Consider the following 19,609-nt stretch of genomic DNA (forward strand, 5'->3'; position numbering starts at 1 on the left):
TGTGAGGGGTGGGCTAATGGAGCTTAGCCCCCCCCCCCCCCATGTGGGGCAGTGCTAGGGCCACAAGGCAGCCTGGCTGAGGGCTTCTGGTGCATCAGGGTGGGGAGGGAGAGGGAGTGGGGTTGGGGTTGGGGCTGAAGCTAGGGGAGGGGCAAGGGCTGTACAGCCAGCAGGGCACAGGATTGAGTCATGAGTGGTTCATCCAGGGGGCATGGCTCCTGCTGCTACCTGCAACCTGGGAATTCTTTTCTCTCACTTATCTCAAGATTTAGTGTTGGGACCACAGTATCTATTAAAAACACCCCTTTTCTTTCTTCGTTTCCTTTTTTTACACCCCAGAATTTACTGCAACTCATCAGCCTGTTCGCTTGGCTTTTGCCCCCTAGCATCTGCTGCGTTAATCTCTTTCATTACAGTTTTACTAAATGTTACAAACTTCCCTTCTGTCCTTCTCACCTGTCACAATTTGATCAAAGTTTATTGTAGAGGCCATTTGCTTCCTTTGTTTTGGTAAAGGCAATCCCTTCTTACTGTATGTAGGTCAAAGTAACAAATCATTTTAGTACAGAAACTTACACAAAGTGCTAGATGCAGGGCCGTATCTATATCTTATACCATAAGCTGACTGAAGAGCATTAACAGCCTTATAAGCTGCAGACTCCTGTGTGTGGGAGAAAAAAATAAATATATTAGATTTCACATTAAAAACTCTAATAGGATTTGAACTTGAACTGCACAGCATTTACTCCTAATGCAGCTCCTGGGTTTTATAGTTCTCTGGAGGCCAAGTTTACATGATTTAATGGATAAATACAATTTTGACAGCAAATTGTTTTTGGTTTTTTTAATGCTCTAGTATTTGTAGCCTGGCTTAATACTTTCATGGCATAGAGAACTTTGTTGAACTATGAATGATCACCAGTTAAGTATCTAGAACTACAGGCTTACATTGCAATGTGGTGACACAGCAAATCTAGACCATGGTGTTACACTGGGAAAGAACTGTCCTTTATTTATGCAGCTTAAAAGCCATGCATAAAATTCAAATCTATCATCAGTAGCTAGATTTTCCACTCCACTAATCCTACATTGGTGCACTTGTGTAGGGAAACTGCTGATGGCATTCCAGGGCTGGGCTGGAGAGAATATACTACAGTGAAGCTCTTCCACTAGCCATCTAATGACAGAAGAGGTTGTTCATGACCATAAGGCAGTAGTGGAAGTTAGAGGAATTCCCCTGCTGCAATTTTTCTGTCACTGAAGGAACATTACAGAATAGAGACAGTAGAAGAGAATCATGGCCCAAATCTAACTAATTTTAACAACAGTGTAGGTGGAAAGAGCCCACTATTCCATGAAGTTGGAGAGAAGAATTTTGTAGTGCAACTTATTTTAAAAATTCTATTAGGAACACCCCAGAATGATCAGAAAAAAGAGACAGTTGTCTTAAAAAACAAAAAAGAATGAAGAGGACAAACCAAAGGGTAACCCTAAAGAAACCCTTTAATATGGGTTTGTTGAAAATGTTAGTGGTTGGAAAAAAATGTTGGGAGTAGAACACAGAATACCATATGGGTAAGATGGTAGGAGATAGGATATGGTTGATACTGAATTTTCAAGGGAAGCTGCTGGGGTTTTATTTCCAGCCTTTTTCACCTAGATGAGTATAGGATTCAGTTAGCAGAAGCTTTATCAGCTCAATTCTTCTAGATGTTACTGAAGGATCCTAGATGAGGTAGAATATTGATTGAATATTAATCTAGGGAACAACAGGTCACTTTCATTTTTGCCTAAAAACTAGAGTTTTATAAAATTAATTTTATATTGGGCATGGAACTCAGTCTAGACATTTTTACCATGGAAGAAATATTTTTTTACCTTAGTAAAAAGTTCAGTAGACCAGGGGTCAGAAACCTACAGCTCACAGGCTGAATCTGGCTTGCCAAGAGATTGGATCCAGCCTGCAGTGGCACCTGGGATTAGTGGCATACAGTTTTCCCTGGCAGGTTTTCCTCCTCCTGAATGCTCTGTGGTGCCAGCTCCCGTTGCACTCTTCCCTTCTGCACTGTCTTATCCCCTAAAGCAGGTGGCACTTACCCTCACCATGTTATTTGCCCCCTGTGTTACCATTCAGGACAGGTATCTATGGCACTCGGCCACGTGGGTAAGCAAAGGCAGCAGAGGCATCATGGATGCTGTGACAGGACTGGCAGCCAGGTCACAAATGCCAGCCTGCAACTCGTAAAATTGTGGTGAACCCTCCAGTAGAGTATTATAAACTTTCTTTTGGGCCCTTTTTGGTTCTTATCAGTCTCTGTTGGTATGTAGTGAAGGAGTTATACTGCTAGCCTGTGTGCTATTTGACACAAATCCACGAGGGACAGTGAAAGCATGCAGGAATGTCAAAATTAATATTATAATGAACTTCAGTGGAGCACTGCATGGGTTTGGAGACTGAAGGGATACTAGTGAGAACAGTCATTTCCCATGTCTACTTCTGTCTAGTTGCTCACTTCAAACCCCATACAGCTTTAGTCATCCGCAGTTCTACAAAATCTGTGGAAGGGGGTTGTGATTTAACTTGGGCCTCCTTCTCATCTTACATGGGCCAGAAATCTCCTACTCTGAAATAAATGGAGGGAAGTTGAGAACTATTATATCTTCATGTCAGTGACCTAAATGTACAATAAGATGCCAGGAAATATGCTAGGGAGAAAGTGTTTATAAGTAAATAGATTTCAATTTCAGGTTTCCAAGAAGTTATTTGTCAGACAATAACAAGAAAAAAGCTGTTAGAAAAATGATGTAGTGTTGGCTTCCATATACACATGACAACTGAGCAAAGTAAATGACCACAGTATACTTCCAGTATGAGGGAAAGAAAGAGCTGGCTGTAATGAGCGTATGATTCTTAGGTTACAGGCAGTGTGTTCACACCAACCATTGTTGTTAGGCACAGAAGGAAGAAAAACAGTTGTGAGTACTTCATTTTACTATTTAGGTCTGATCCTGAATGATACTGAGCAACCAGAACTCCTGGCACCTCAGAGGAGCAGGCCTCGAGATAAACTGCAATATTAGTAGATTTTAGTACAGGGATCTGCTGAGGGAATGTTTCTATGCCATATAAGCTTATTGCAAACACGGAGATGAAGGATTGTATAAGTATAAATAGTAAATGGAATTAAAAAAACTCTATGGATTGAAATAACTGTTGCAGACGTTTACCACATTAAAACTATAGTCCAACTTCACTTTAAGGATGTTTAAAGAACAGATTTATGTAGAGAGTTAATAAGGGACTTGTGTCTAAATTAGAACAGAATATGCATGTTGTTACTGGTATACTGCTCTCCAGTTTCAGAGCAGCTCTGAATAATTTAGCACTTTAATTGAACCAGAGACTGGCAGAATACTAGTGTGTACTGAACTGAAGAGAAGCTTCTTTGCCTCTACCTAAAATAATCTTGAGCACTATTTGCACTAAACGTTCCTCACCCTTTCTGCACGTGGAGTCGCACAGAACAACTCTCATAGTCCATCTAGCCATGGAACCCTAGTAGAGAGAAATTGGTTGGAGACTTAATTATAATTATGTTTTTCAATCTTAGCTTATGTGATACTGGTAGATATTTTAAATACTGAAAATATATGCATCTTAGAGCCATCAATGATGTAACTTTTTGGTCAAAGGCAAGTGCTAGTATACAAAAGTACCTTAATACAACTCTACAATAACTTTATTGTGACTTTTTTCACTATGCTTCTCTCCTAGGTTTACTGGTTGAATTCTCCCTACAACATAGAAGCAGGTTTTGTTCATCATCCTCTCTTGCAAAACATACAGGCAAACAAAAATAAATCACTGTGGAACTGACATATACATAATTTAGGGTATCAGTGAAATATTTGCAAACTTTAGGTTGCTTTATTGTTTTAATTTAAAAATAAATATATTTATCTAGAGATGTTGGCTCCTAATTGGAAGTTGTCTGTAATGATATCTTTGATGGCCACTTCAGGTCCATGTTCCATTTAATGTATCACTGGCCTGACAGGTCCTAACTGAAGGGCCAGTGAAGTTGACCAAAAGGCTACCACTGTGTCAGTAATTGGGCCCATGGTTGCCAAACAGATTTCCACCCATCTAAACATTTTAGATGGAAAAGGTTATGGGTGGGTGGGATTTCCCTGTGTGTGAATGCTTTAAGAATCCTTCTCTTAAGAATGAATTTTCTGACACATTGACTGCTTCTCTCAGCCTCTCTCACTTAGCTCTGGATGTGTTCATCAGAATACTTGTCAATTATCTTCTTGTACTACAGACACCAAGGTAAGGCTCCTTTATTTTTCCAATGTATGAAATATTCAAATTATATATTTGTTATATAATTCTTTTTCTAATGATGGGGACTGCTTCAGCTGAGTAGAACCTCAATCAACCTCCAAAAGAGGACGAAGAAGGGAGAATCAAGCCAGGGCTCATTCATCTAATGGGGGAAACTTCCAGAAAGAATATTGGCTAACTTCTCAGGTCAAAAGGGTCAGTGAGCCAATGCTATGGCAGTGAGCTATAATGTAAAGGGTTAGAAGTGTTATTCTTGGTGAAATCTAGTGGATTTCTAATTTAATTGATTAATCTAAATTCTAATTTAAATAATTTAATAAGCCATTTTTATTTCTATTTTGTCTAGCAGTTTAAATGTTAATAAATCAGAGGTGAACTTCATTATGTCTCATAACATTTGTATCTCTTCATTTTTTCCAAACATGAAGGGATCAACCTTTAGGTAGGTGCCCAGGGGTTTAGTAACACAACTCCCATGAATATTAATTCAATAAATTATAACAGCATTGTAAGTCAAATCTAGTGATTTATACTACTAAGTAATTTTAAGAGATTGATGGATGGAAGGAGCCATCACATTCTAATCAAATTACTGCTGACTCACTTTAAATAAAAGTTGCCTAACCAGTGATAAGATTGGAAATGGATCTAAAATAAATACTACTAAAATGAAAAGTGGGTGAAGTATTAGAAAAACAATACTTCATTGGAAAAGCAGTACTGTTTTCTAAACAATGTAAGAGAAATGTTTTATAAGGGCATCTTCTCTTCCAAGTACTAATGTACTTACCACACAGCTGAAATTTGGAATTGTTGCATATTTGTAAGAGTATGGGTAGAGCAACATCTGGGCATATGCATGAAAAGACAAATAGGCTTTTATTTGTTTCCGATGTTTGCGAAGAAAGTGAGCTACAGCCTTAACTTCAGGCTCAGACTCCGGAAAAGGACCACAGTAGGTATCGTCGCATGGGTGAAAGGAAGCACCTTCATCTACATATTGAGACAGAAAGTACATGTTCAAAAATGATATATAAGGGCCAGATTCTGACTTAAGTCTGCATATGCGTGGAAACTAAAATGCAGTGCCTTCTTACTTGTGAAAGCACATGGAGAGCCTGCTGTGTGAAAAGAAACAGATCTGAACAGCCAAGAGATTAGTGGAACAGTCTGTACTTTCATCCAGTAAACTCACAGGCTTGTAATTTGCCAAACCATAGGCACTACCTGCAGCTTTTCTCCATGAAATTTCTTCTTACCCCAAGAGGAAAGCTACTGCTTGTTCTTCCTCCTATTTTTCCCTGGGTTCTATGTGAGGAAGGAGTTTATTTAGGCTGTTTACAGCCAGCATGTATGCATTATTGAAAAAACTAATTTAGGGAACATGTATAGGCCCATCTAAAACAGTGGTTCCTGACTGTTTTAGACTCTAGGCACCCCTCATTAAACTTGAGACACTCCTTTGAAAATACTAGCTCTTGGTTTTTACGTGTTTTTTGACCTATGGAAAAATAATAGAGCAGTTTTTTTTTTCTCTGTTGACAAGAACCTCAAAAGACCACAACAGGTCAGAACAAAGTTTGCAGGCTCGTCTACGAAAGGTAGGCAAAAGTGCACCAAATGCCCTGATGGAAAATATGTTGGAGAAACCAACAACTGTACACCAGAATGAACGTACACTGAAAATCAATCAAAGATAAAAATATACAATTACCTGTGGGTGCACACTTCTCACAAGACAATCACTCCCTCTCTGATCTCTCAGTTTTAATCCTCAAAGCAAACTTACAAAACACCTGTCATGGACAAGCCTATGAACTTCACTTTATAAATCTACTGGATACAAAAATCATGGACTCAATATAGACATTGGATTTATGACACATTACAACCTGCGTGACATCTGATTCACCAGGTATCTGCCTGACATTACCATTTACCCTTTCCTTCCCCCCCCCAACCACTTTCCCTTCCTTTTCTACCCTTTGTCTTCCTAATTTCCAGCTATTTCATTTTTCACAGACTACCTCTTTTCTACCTTAGAGAACTCAACTACAGTAGAGTCTCCCTTACTTACCTTTTGGCATTATTTCCCCCTCGTTTCCCCCCCTCCCTTCCCTACACTTTGTTTTCCTAATTTCCACCCATTTACATTCTCAATGACGTCCTGTTACACTTCTAGCTTCTTTTATTCCTTGGCGATCTCAGAACAGCAGAGACCCCTATGCCTGAAGAAGTGTGCTTGTGCCTGAAAGCTTTCAAAGAACTTTTTCCAGCTAACCAGCTGGTCTACTAAAACATATCACATCTACCCAAAGAAGCTTGCCTGACTATGTCCTTAGATCAACATGGCTACAACTAAAAACCTGTACACATGAATTACACTTTTACATGAAAACTCCAAACTTTATACAAGTCCCACAGAGCAGCAATACCATGACTACCATATTCTCTGCTGCAACCAGAGACTAAGTACTGTGTTCATATATTTGTTTTGTATTGGGAGTGCCTTCAGGAGCATGTGAGAATCCTATAAGAAATAATGTGATTTAGTAATGAGCTTTTTTCCTCCTCACTCCTATAATTTTTCCACTGATCACTATCAAGCTATCAATCCCAACAGCAGTAACAAAAAGAGTGTATGTCACTCCTCATCAGAGACTGTAAGAGATACCTATTTGTGACTGCTTAGGTACAGATAGGTTATGGTCTGCTCACTGAAGAATGGATAGGCACTAAGTGACCTATATATCAAAAGCATCCTGCCTCAGGATCTTGTGAATTACTACAGCTACAAAAAACTATAGGTTTCCCTCGCTTTATGCTGTAGATGCGTTCCTGGAAAATTCGTATGAAGGGAACCCACTTTACAATGTAACAAATAGGGATATGTTCCAAGATCTCGACTGTCCTGACCCCCAGACCCCTTTCTACCACTTTTACAAGACTATTTTGGTACTTACCAACATCAGACAGTACACACAAGCACAGGACACTATCATAATGGGGATGGCAACTGCAGAAAAAGTGGGTCTCTGACAATGAGAGAATAGCACAGATCCACACACTATATTTTGGTGTGTGTCACTCCCACAATGCACCACACAAAGCAGCTGACTGCGGGCTTCCACCACACCGATCGCGTAAGAGTAAATTTACCTCGCATGTAACAACATTTTGGTATTAAAAGGGTCATTGCATAAGAGCGAATTCACACATAAAGAACATGCTTAAAGCGAGGGGAACCTGTATTTTCTAAAGTCCCCCCAAAATTTCACTTTTTTCAATTGGATTGCTCATCTCCAATTAGAGTTTTGTTTAGGGAATCATGAAAGCAAACATCTTCATTAACAAATACTGTAATCCCATATGTGTCTAGATCCTTATAATCCAGACATAAAGAATGAGATTTAGTTTATAGTGAAGATGAGGAGTTCAGAATTGCTGCGTGACCTGCAATGTACCTCTTGCAATTCCACTTGAAATTAACCCTTTTCTTAGATGACCTGTGAAGGAATGACATCACTGGCAGGGGCTTTCCCACATGGATATGTCAACAGTGTATACATGGATAAGGCAATGAGACCATACAGAGTTTCCAGAAGGAAACTGAAAATGGGAAGATAACTAGTAAATGTCATCTATTGTCAAATGTCAAAAGTACAATCACAGCTAGAAAACAGAAATACAGAAAAAGTGAACTCTTTGCCTGATTTTTATATCCTGAAATGTTTTTCTTGAGACAGCCAAGTCCTCCTGCCCCTGCTGTAGTTGTCCAAAGCCCAGAATAAACTAGAAGCACTTTGAGTAAAGGGGTAGGGATGAAGAGACCTCACTTCTGTATAGAAGCATGGTGGTGGGATTGTGAATGGACTGAGGAACAGCATGAATCCCAAACTTCCTTGTACCTACTAGTTTGGGTCAGGGAGTGGCAAGAGATGCATGGGTGTACATCTGTCACACCCCTACACCCCGAAGACCCCCAGTGATCCCCAGCAGCTGCAGAGGACCCCACCTGATCCCCAGCAGAGCAGAAGGTGAGCAGGGCCCGTGGTGGGAGGAATTAGCCAGCTGCGGGGAGGCACCTGAGAGGAGCTGAGGAAGGGCTCGCTCCTACTTGACCTAGCCCCCCAGGGAGAGAGGGGAGCGGAGAGGGTACTCACCAGTCCCTTTCTGGTGGGGGAGGGTCCCCCAAGTCCTGGGGAGGGTCCCTGCTAGCTTGGGACCAGTGTGGTGCCAGTGGCGGGCCCACTGCGCATGCGCATAGTTTAAAAGTGCCTGCCAATGGAAAAAAGCTGCAGTTTGGGTCAGGGAGTGGTGAGAGACACACAGGAATAAGCCCGTTGCACCTCCTGCACCCCAAAGACCCCCAGTGAGCCCCAGCAGCTGTAGTGAACCTCGCCTAACCCCCAGTAGAGCTGAAGGTGAGTGGGGTCCGTGGTGGGAGAGACTAGCCAGCTACAGGGAGGCAGCTGAGAGAAGCCAAGGGGGGGGCTCGCCCTGACCAGATCCTACTTCACCCAGCCACCCAGGGTGCTGCGCGACCAGAGCCACACGAACAGAATGCGCAAACAGGCACACTTTTCTGCCCAGTGCACAAGTTAGGGTGGGAGTTTGTGCAGGAGGGCAAGCAGCAGGGCCCGAGGCTCCAGGCACTGAGCCGTAGCAAAGGGTCTGCACAGTAGTAGCCAGACTACTACAAGGATCATGGTGGGTGGGACACGTTGCACCCCGGGGCTCCACCCTGCACCTGGACTCCCCTGCTCTGACACCCCTGGAGTCTCCACCCAAATGGAGCCTATGGTTCTGGCCTATACTCAAATGGAGCCTGCAGTCCCTACCCCCACCCAGGTGGGACTCTTGGCCCTGGCCTCCTCTCAGATGGAGCCCCTGGCTCCATGTGGAAGCTGCCTAGCAAGACTGCAGGCAGCTGGGTTTGGGGGCACTGATACCTCCCCTTGTGGCATGTGCTCAATGGTAGAGGCTCTGGAGTGCTAGATTAGGGAATTCCAGGCAATGGTCCAGTGACTGTGCTCCCTTAGAGATGCAGAGCAGGAGCTGGACTCTTACCTGCAGGCTGTAAGCATGGCAGAACGAAGGAACCGCCACAAAATCCAGCCTGGGGTTGCCTGGACGATGGTTGTCTCTGGCCCAAAGAGGCGCAGCACCAGGGTTACCACTTCCCTGGAGCTGCAAAACCATTTTGCACCCCTCACATCAACTGAGCCAGCCATACCGCTGGCTCCAGCATGTGAGGATGGAGGGCCACCAGCACCTGTGCCCAGAAGGAGGTGCAGAGTTATTGTGGTGGATGACTCCCTCCTTAGCGGAACAGAGGGAACAATCTGTCACCTTGACCCCATAGCCCATGAGGTCTGCTGCTTGCCTGGACCTCATATCCGTGATGTGATGGAGAGGATCCCCAGACTTGTCCAGCCCTCTGACCACCGTCCCATGCTACTCATGCATGTGGGCACAAATTATATGGCACGGAGCAGTCCGTGCTGAGTTATCTACAGGGCTCTGGGGGCTGGGCTCAGGGTCTGGGGGCACAGGTAGTTTTTTCATCGATCCTCCCAGTTGCAGGACATGGGCTCTGGAGGGAAAGGTGCATTGGTGAGGTGAATAGAAGACTCCAGCGATGGTGCCATCACAAGGGGTTTGGTTCTTTGACCACAGTCTGCAATTCAGAGACAGCAGACTGTTGGGAAGGGATGGCCTCCACCTCACCTGGAAGGGGAAGAAGCTCTTCTCAGCCAGGATGGCTGACCTTTTTGACAGGGCTTTAAACTAAGAGTGCTGGGGGATGGGTGGTCTATTGACATGGGGCTTCTCATGGCAGACTCAACTGCCTATGCACAAATGCCAGGAGATTGGGAAACAAGCAAGAGGAACTGGCCCTTATCTTATGCGAAAATGACTATGACCTTGTGGGGATAACAGACACTTGGTGGGACTCTACCTATGATTGGTCTGTTGCTTTGGAGGGTTATACCTTATACAGGAGAGACCATCTTGGGAAGAGAGGTGGGGGTGTTGCTCTCTATATCAAGGATAAGTTCACTTCCCTGCAAATTTAGTTTTCTAACCAGGATGGGCCTCTTGAGACCCTCTGGGTCAAAATACGGGGAGAACATGGGGAGGGTGACATACTTGTGGGAGTATACTATAGACCTCCCCACCAAGAGGAAGAACTTGATTGGGAATTCAATAGGGAACTGGTTGAGGCAGCACGCTCTTGATGCATGATTGTCACGGGGGACTTCAACTTCCGTGACATCTCTTGGGAAGAGTGCACAGCCAAATCAGACAGGTCACGCAGCTTTCTTGCTTGCATTGATGACCTCTACCTAACACAGGAAGTCTATGGGCCAACTAGGGGAGAGGCATTGCTTCATCTGGTCCTGGCCAAAGGGGAGGAGCTGGTGAGCAATCTGAGGATCGAGGGGAAGCTTGGTGACAGTGACCATGATTTGGTCACCAAAGAGCAGGCACATCCCTCAGTAAACTGAAATCCTTAACTTTGGAAAGGCTGACTTTTGCAAACTCAGAGATTTGGTAAATCATGAAATTAGGGGCCATATCCCCCTAGATAAGGGAGTACATGAGGAATGGTCATCTCTTAAGAACATAACCCTTGAGGCACAGGGGGAAGCCTTTCCATCTTGCCTGAAATGTAATCAATGGGCAAGGAAGCCCCCTTGGCTGAACAAGGAACTGCTGAACCTCATTAAACTCAAAAGAGAAGCCTACTTCAGGTGGAAAATGGGAGTGGTTTAGAAAAGCCAAGACACAAACTGAACTCAGGTTAGCTGTGGGGATCAAGGACAACAAAACATCCATCTTCAGATATGTGGGAAGTTGAAAAAAGAATAAAGATAGTATTGGGCCCCTGCAGGATCAAACAGGGCAGCTGACATCTGATGCCCAAGAAAAGGCCAATCTCCTCCATGACTTTTTCGCATCGGTTTTTCACCCTCCCAAGGGGATTGCACTGTCAGAAAGGACATGAACCAGCCTGGGAGCAGGTGGTGGGCCCATAATTGATGTGGATCAGGTGAAGGAACACCTTGAGAATCTAAACATGCACAAGCCTGCGGGCTCTGATGGAATGCATCTGAGAGTCTTGAAGCAGCTGGCAGAAATCATTGCACCCCCCTTGGCAAAGATATTTGAAAATTCGTGGTGCTTGGGCAAGGTCCCGGAAGACTGGAAAAGGGCCAATGTGGTCCCTGTCTTCAAGAGAGGGAGGATGGATGACCTGGGGAATAATAGACCAATCAGTCTGACGTTCATCCCTGGCAAAATCCTAGAGAAAATTTTCAAGGGATCCATCAACACCAGACTAACAGAAGGCAAGGTTCTGAAGGCCAGCCAACATGGCTTTGTGACTGGTAGGTCTTGTCTGACCAACCTCATCTCCTTCTATGACCAGGTAACATAAGCCCTGGACAAGGGACATGACATGGATGTCATATATCTGGATTTCAAGAAAGCCTTTGACCTGGTTCCCCATGATATCCTCATGGCTAAGCTGGGGAACTGTGGCCTTGATCATCTTACAGTCCGATGGCTAGGTAACTGGCTACAGGGTCGGACCTGAAGAGTAGCAGTTGATGGGACCAAATCAACATGGTGCAGGGTGAGCCGTGGCATTCCTCAGGGCTTGGTTCTTGGGCCGGTACTCTTTAATATCTTCATTAATGATCTGGAGTCAAGCATCAGATGCAAACTGGCAAAGTTCATGGATGACACTAAATTATGGGGGAGGGTGGTCACACCGCAGGACAGGCTGGGGATATAGGCCGACTTGGATATGCTCTCAAGGTGGGTTGACCAAAACCAGATGACCAGTTGAGAAGTGTAAGGTGCTTCACCTTGGTAGGAAGATCCCTCAACAAACTTACAAGCTCGGCAGTGCTACACTTGCTAGCACCACGACCAAAACAGACTTGGGGGTCCTGACTGACCACAAGATGAATATGAGTCACCAATACAATGCTGTGGCTGGCAAAACAAACCAAACTCTGGCGTGCATCTACTGATGCCTCTCAAGCAAAACCAGGGATGTCATCCTCCCGCTTTACTTGGATTTGGTGAGGGTGCAGCTGGAGTACTGTGTCCAGTTTTGGGCCCCCCACTTCAGGAGGGATGTGGAAAAACTTGAAAGAGTCCAGAGGAGAGCCACTCATATAATCCAAGGCCTGGAAGGAAGGCCGTATGAGGAGAGGCTGAGGGACTTGGGACTCTTCAGTCTGGAAAAGAGAAGGCTCAGGGGGGACTTGGTAGCAGCCTACAATTATATAGGAGGGGTTAACCAGGACCTGGGAGAACAGCTGTTCACCAGAGCTCCCCAAGAGATAACAAGTTCTAATGGCCACAAACTCCAGGAAGGCCAATTTAGACTAGACATAAGGAAAAAGTTGTTTACAGCGCATGTGTCCAGGGTCTGGAACAGACTCCCCCCAGAGGTGGTGCAAGCACCTACTTCGGACTCTTTCAAAAAAGGCTGGATATTTTTCTTGCTGGGATCACTTGATCCCAGCTGACTTCCTGCCTGTGGCGGGGGGGAGGGGGGGGCAGCTGGACTTGACGATCTCACGAGGTCCCTTCCAGCCCCTAATGTCTATGAAGTCTATGAATTCTACTACTCCTGTCAGTATGAGGTAGTTGCTTCCATTGTCCAGCTATATGGCAGGGCCTAGGTACAATCCCTCCCTCAGTTTCTCATTCCCTATGCCACCTACATGTGAAGTACTGTTAATTGGATTTGACTCTAAATGCTTGCACAGTAGGGTTTTTAATATTTTGATTTATTTTTGGTATAGTAGAGCCTAGTAGTTCTAACTGAGAAATCAGGATCCCTTGTGCTAGGCACTGTATGCACACAAAATAAAAAAGACGTTGCGAACTATATACTCTCTACTTTTAAACATATTCACTGTTGCAGCTGCTAGTACTGCCTCTGGAAGACCATGCTGCACCTTAACCTAATTAAACAAATAATTATGGTCGATACTAAATTTCATTTTGTAGCCTGCTAAGATTATATTTCCTTTTTCTGTCTGCACAGAATACAAAACAATAGAGCCAAATACATCAGAAGGGAAGGGACATGGCATAGCAACATCATCTTAAACAGGAAACTACTGGTATGAAGGCACACTGGGGCAACACTCATAGGGTTCATGCTTACAATATACTTGCTTAGAGACAAATGTGATGGGCTATCTGGTAGTGATTTAGCCCGGGGTTTTGAAAGGGTAAAAGATGATTGGAGGGTTTGGGATTCCCTTGCTTCACCAATGAGGCCCCAGAGACTCACCCTCCATGTCTCCTGATTGCCCCTTTGGGTCACCTGGGGGGGGGATAAAAGGGGCAGCGCAACTGGCTCAGGAGAGACCAGTGAGGGACCACAAGGAAGGAATTTCAAGGAGCTGGGGCAGCGGGGTGGGAGCAGTGACCCAGAAGAGCCTGAAGGAGTGGGACCTGCAGGCAGCAGTTGGACCCTCAGCAGTGCGGTGTGCGGCCGGCAGGAGAGGGTTCTCGCTAGGCTCCAGGATCCCCTACGAGAGGCTGCAGCCAGCAGGAGAGGCTCCCCAGCTCCAGCAAGGATCTGAGCAGTGACCTGAGAGGTTCCCAGCCCTGCTTCCAGCTCCTCCAATAAGAGGCCAGGCAGCTCGACATGAGGCTGGGGCTCCAGGAAGGTCAAGACCCCTAGCAGCTTAGAGCAATCCCAGCACTGGGGGCTGTGTGTTAGAGGTTTTTGCATACCACATGGGAGATCTGAATTCAACTCCCAGCTGGGATGACTTGGGGTGAGTGAAGTGACAGGGAGAAATTCTTGTTGCAGTGGAAAGGGGTCATTTTGTTTTTCCTCTTTCCCCTGCCCTCCAGGTACCCAGGCCCTATATTTCTTGTTATTTAACATTTTGTATTTTGTGCCTTTTATATTTCACCAACCAGTATTGTTTGTTCTGCTGTTTGTGTTTTATATTTGTTAACCCTGTCTTTTGTCAACTGGATGAATATGTCTGTGATTGTAAGCATCTAACCTTTGTTGAATCCTGCCCCCTCAGGGTGTTGTAATGTCCCCTATACCCCCTGATTTATACCTGTTATGTTCCCACTACTGTTCTTTCATTAAAAGGTATATGGTTAAGGCCCCAATGGTGATCTGGCTGGGCTCTATAGGGGGAGGAGGGTCCCAACACCTCCCACAGCACTTGTGCACCTGCTCTGATCCCTTCAATTAGAGAGGGGGTACCTCTTGGAGTACTGCCTGGGTTACACTACCATGTGAAATCCAAGCCCTGCCTATAAACTGAAAATGCATCTGAGCCAGTTAAGATGTTTTTAAATCTGTTTTATGAGCATAAAGTGTATAGGCCAGTGGTGCTCAACCTCCAGCCTGAATGCCAGATCCAGCCTGCGGAGTCATCTGGCCCATGAGTCTTGCTGCAGATCTGGAAATTTCTGGATCCATGGAGAGCTCTACAGACCAGATGAAGTGGCCATGTGTGCTAGATTGTGCCTGCACATAGGGTTGTCCTGTGGCTGAATCTGGGTACACAGATTTGGGCCAGCATGTGGCCGGTTCCAGATGTGTGGGGTCAGGTTTGTGTGTGGGGCTGGATCTGGCACATGGGGCTGAACCAGCATGATGGACTGCACCCACAGGCCGACCCTGCAAAGAGGATCCATGCCTCTCACCCAGCCAGCAGGGTCAGATAGGTTGAGCATTCATATAGGCTTTTATGCAGATCAGGAGAATGTAACCGGAAAAATATGACCCTTGTTTGTCTCTGCTCCATTTGGAGAGAAACGAGTATGATGGCTAAGTATGGGCCTTGGTGTGAAGAACTTCAGAGTTCTAATGTTGCCTCTGACTTGTTGCTTACAAAACAGTGAATTTCTATGCATCTTAGTCTTTGTTTCTGGAAAAAAAATACTTTTTTTTCAAAGCAATGTAAAACGGAGATCAGATATGAGGTCTCCTTTAGCTGGTAGAGCACAAGCTTTTTAGAGAGCTACAAATATTCTATCTAAGAAAAAGAAATTTCACTCAGAGAGAAGCCAAGGAACAGTGTTTAGATTTTCATGTAGGATTGGGGGAAGCAGAAGAAGAGGAATTATAAGTGAAATGATAGATCAGTTGGGGACTGAAAAGAAATGAACAGTGTACCTAATCAGGTACAATAAAATGCTACTCCAAGGACTTAGCAGGAGAACGCTGCACTCCATTTATACAATTAATAGTTTCTTTTGAAAACCAAGTGCATGGGAGTGCTTATAAATTTAACAAAGAGTGAAAATAAAAGCTGGGCTGGGGCTTCAGATTTATTCAGCTTTGCAGTATTTCCCTTGTGCAAATTTTAGTCAGGCCTGGGAATATCCCTTCGTAGAGAGAGGCATTCTTAGGTTGCACAGATCTGCTGTTGGGGGTCCTATGTCAATTTTGTTCCTGCATCTAGTGAAATAAATTAGCCTGTGTTCCAACTCACTGATTTCAGGTTAAGAGAAAATCTATTTGGAGGGGTAATCAGTACTAGTGTTCAGGATGCACTAAATTATTCCAGGAACCAGCACAGATTGGCTCCAAGGACAGAACTGGCTTTTTCACCATGCCTCCTGAGCACACTGAGTACCCCTTGATATTGGCCCAATATTGAGACTCTAGCATAGTAAAACAAAAAGGGAAGGACTGGAGTTGGGTTTGAGACAGCAAGATATCCAAAACTAGGGCTCTGTTCCTTTAGCTTACGTGTGTGTGGAATTTAAGCATATGGGAATCAATGAAGCTACTCTGCTGTGTAAAGGCAGACATGCATTTAAATTTTTGAAAGATTTAGAGCTTTTGTTGGAAGATATGTATAAATGCTGCAAAAATAATGTATTACAATGAAAAACAGTACTAACAAGAATGGCTCAGATAATGTTTCTGTACTAAGGATTTCTATAAGCTACTGAGTTGAAATAATCTCTAGTTTTTGTTTTTATTACCATATTTATACAAAGCCAAGACAATTTTGAATTGAAGACAGCTGCTTAGTAATTAGATTCTATACATGGAAAATGATAAATTTGTCATAATTTCTATGTATGGAATCTATATTATTGAAGGGTTGTTTTAAATTCACTCCCTCCCACCCTCACTGTGGTGGGGAAAGCAGCAGAGAGGGGTGAGGGGCCAGACCTCTTTCCCCTCCCCTTGGCTTGCTCACTACCATCTGTACAATCATGCCCTGCCTCTTACCTTCTATGGTGACTTTGGCTCTGGGGCAGTCAGCTGCAGTGGCTCTGGCCCAGTCTAGCTAGGCAGATGCAGTGGCAGCAGCCCTGGGCCTGGTTGGGTAAGGCCAGAGGAGCCAGAACTGATCGTTGTGGGGGGCAGAAAATCCCTTCTGTGCTACCCTCAAACCATGGGCCTTCCCCATGTGCTCCCCATCTCGACTGTGTGGTCTCTCCTACGCTCCCCCCACTGCACATCCCCTTTCCCACCACAGAAGCTGGGGGCTGGGGATGAAACTGGAGCTGAGCTGCTGTCTGCCCCAGGCCCGTATTGGAATTTAAGATGAAGTTTTTTCCCCCTTTTGTTGATTGTGTGTGGTTGGGGTGGGGTGGGGTGGAATCTTGTCTTGGATTTGAGTAAATACAATATTAACATAGGCAGTTTGGGAAAGGAAGAATAGAAGCAATAGAGAAAACTCATTTACCAGATGACAGACAGTGCTCATAATATGCAAAGATCAATGTAAAAATTATACTTCTGTATTTTTATAAGAATTTTACTGGATTTTCTAGTATTTCTGTTCTACCCTTCCTCTCCTGCTGTCACTCAAATATGGGTGCCCATTCAAACTTAACTTGTGCGTGGTTTTAACACCAGAATTTGCAGAAATGTATATAAAGATAAAACCAATGTTCACTTGTAGTCAGATGGTGCAGTTCTTACTTGTACTGGTGATTGTTTACTTATTTAAAGCAATAAGATTATTTTTATATTAGGATCCAGAGCTTTCAAGAAGGATTGGAGTGCCATTGTGCTAAGCACTACAAACACGTGGGCTAGGGACAGAAATTACACATAAACCAATAAAAGTGATCAGAAACTGGTTCAAATCCGTAATATAGCAGAAGTTCAGTACAGATAAACTGCTTTCAAAATGGCCAAAACTGGTTTAAGATAAACCTGGTGTGATGCCAGGGGCGTTGCATGTTGCACTGCCTGCCAGGTATGTAGCTCCTCCCCACAACTCACCTGCCATGACTTGATGTTATACTATCAAGTGAGAGGGTTCAATGGAGATCTTCCTGGGAGGGCTTCCCAGGAAACAGCAGTATTCATTTTGGCGCGATGTTCCACGGGGCTCCGCCTCCCGTACACCCCATCCACTCGCCAACCGGATGGGCATCTGCACAATGGTGGTTCAACCTTGTGGGCTTGCCCACAGCTTGCTTCGGGAGGAGTCCCACGTCTGAGTGGGCTCAGTTGGTATTTGTCCCTCCGGCCTTGATGTATATCCTTCCCTCCCTCAAGGCTGTCAGGCTATCTAGGTGTGATGTTGTGCCTACTGCAGTGGGCGCTTTGCTCTTACATTGCTTCCCTCTATCTCTTTGATTTTTCCTTTTTTTCTTTCTTTCAAAAGAAATATGCTCCTGGGGAGGAGAGGGATGTGGAGCTGCCTCCTTTCCCCCAGACTCCTGCAGGGGGCTCAAATGCCTCTCCTGCTCTGCCTGCTACATGGAGCTTAAGTGCTTCTTCTGCTCCGTCTTCCACAGGGAGTTGAAACACTTCCCCTGCTCTGCCTTCTACAGGGAGTTGAAATGCTGGTGGTGTGCTAGCTGTGCCACTCCTCTCCCATTCAGGAGCCTCAGCACGTCTGGCATGCTGCACCCCAGCGCCCTCTGTCTTCAGCTCCTCCCCCACCCGGGCTCTGGCGGGGCTTTTAAACTTTCCCGCAGTGGCCAATACAGCCACCGCAATTGGTCCAGCTGTTCCCCGCCCGGGAAACAGCTGATTAAACAGCCGGCGTAACAACAGCTCGCGTGGCCGCGGTCCCGGCTCCTGCTCTGGCTGCCTGGCAGGAGGTAAGTTTTCCCTGTGTGGGGGCTGTTTCTGGGGTTTGGGGCCTGTGGGGATTAACCTCTCCCTTTCAGGAGCCTGTGGGGGCGCCTGACCGCCACACCTGGATGGATGTAGTATCAGACCTAACTGATTTACATTTTATCAGTTTATTGAGTTTCTGTCCCAGATCCCCTCCAGATTAAAGTTAAGTAATGGTCCCTCAGCATCCCAGAATGCTTTGCACCTCACCTGAACCAACCTCTGTCTCACAGGGTGGGTGGGCTAGTTTTGGCTCAAGCTGTCTGCTCCAGCTGAGCAGGCACGTGTGCTCTAATGCCCTATGGCTTCTGGCCTGGGCAACTGCAGGCAAGTGGCTGCATTCCCAGAATCAAAAGCGAATGTCTGCTCACTTGCTTATTGATTCAATCTATGCAGTTTTCACTAATCAGCAAATATTGAATCAATTTAGCCTTGGGCCTTTTGACTGTCTGTACTTGGCCATGATGACTAATAACCTCTTCCCTTAAGAATCTACATTTAAATAAACAAGATGGACAAAGAAGGAAGGGGAGATGGGGGTGACTTGAAAGACAAAGCAACTTGTCTAAGGTCACATAAGAAATCTGCGTGAAATCAGAGGTAGAAGCAAAATTCTCTTTTATTCTAGTCAAGTCTTCTAACTACCATACTACGACTTCAGTGTACTTGATCTGGTGCATAAACTCTACAGTCCAGCCATAAAAATACACTTCTAACAATGTATACTGATGTATACTGTATTTAGTAATTGAGCCATATTCATGCCAAATTTAGATCTGTTAATATGACATTTATTTAATACTGAGAATTTAAGAATTAATCTCCATATGCTTAAAAGCAGATATTTATTTCTTCAATAAACTTTCACTAATAAATTCTAATATAATAAAAGGCTTAGTCTGTCTGTCTGTATGTCTGTCTGTCCGTAATGCTTTTGGGCAACTGTGCATGTGCTGCCAAGAAGGCAAGCGGCAATTGGCTGCACATCCTGGGCTGCATGGGCCCAAGTTTGCGTTGCTGCTGGAGAAGTTGGTAGCAGCAGCAAATGCCCTGGCTACCTGAGCAACAGGGCTTCCCTCCATCTCCCTGCCTGATGGCAAAGTGGAGGATCACGGTGGTGGCACCCTCCCCTGCTGCCCTCCCCTGACACCCCA

The 19,609-nt window shown here is 44.8% G+C and overlaps 1 protein-coding gene across 2 annotated transcripts in view; it reads right to left on the bottom strand.

Moving 5' to 3' along the window:
- The window catches only part of CPA6 (carboxypeptidase A6), a 234,521-nt gene that overhangs the window by 7,460 nt on the left and 207,452 nt on the right, over window positions 1-19,609 (bottom strand). Inside the window, exons 9-10 of one of the 2 annotated variants that reach the window (XR_002099514.1) lie at window positions 5,139-5,341; window positions 457-661 (exon numbers count right to left, since the gene is read on the bottom strand). Coding sequence is in view for 1 of the 2 variants with exons in the window: in XM_019527765.1 (XP_019383310.1) it covers window positions 577-661; window positions 5,139-5,341 (288 nt within the window). In the remaining variant the exon portion in view is untranslated. The remainder of the gene's footprint in view (window positions 1-456; window positions 662-5,138; window positions 5,342-19,609) is intronic. The other variant, XM_019527765.1, reaches the window with a different exon arrangement.

The sequence above is a fragment of the Gavialis gangeticus genome, unplaced genomic scaffold (assembly GCF_001723915.1).
Source record: "Gavialis gangeticus isolate Ggan-Ray unplaced genomic scaffold, GavGan_comp1, whole genome shotgun sequence".
Lineage (NCBI taxonomy): Eukaryota > Metazoa > Chordata > Crocodylia > Gavialidae > Gavialis > Gavialis gangeticus.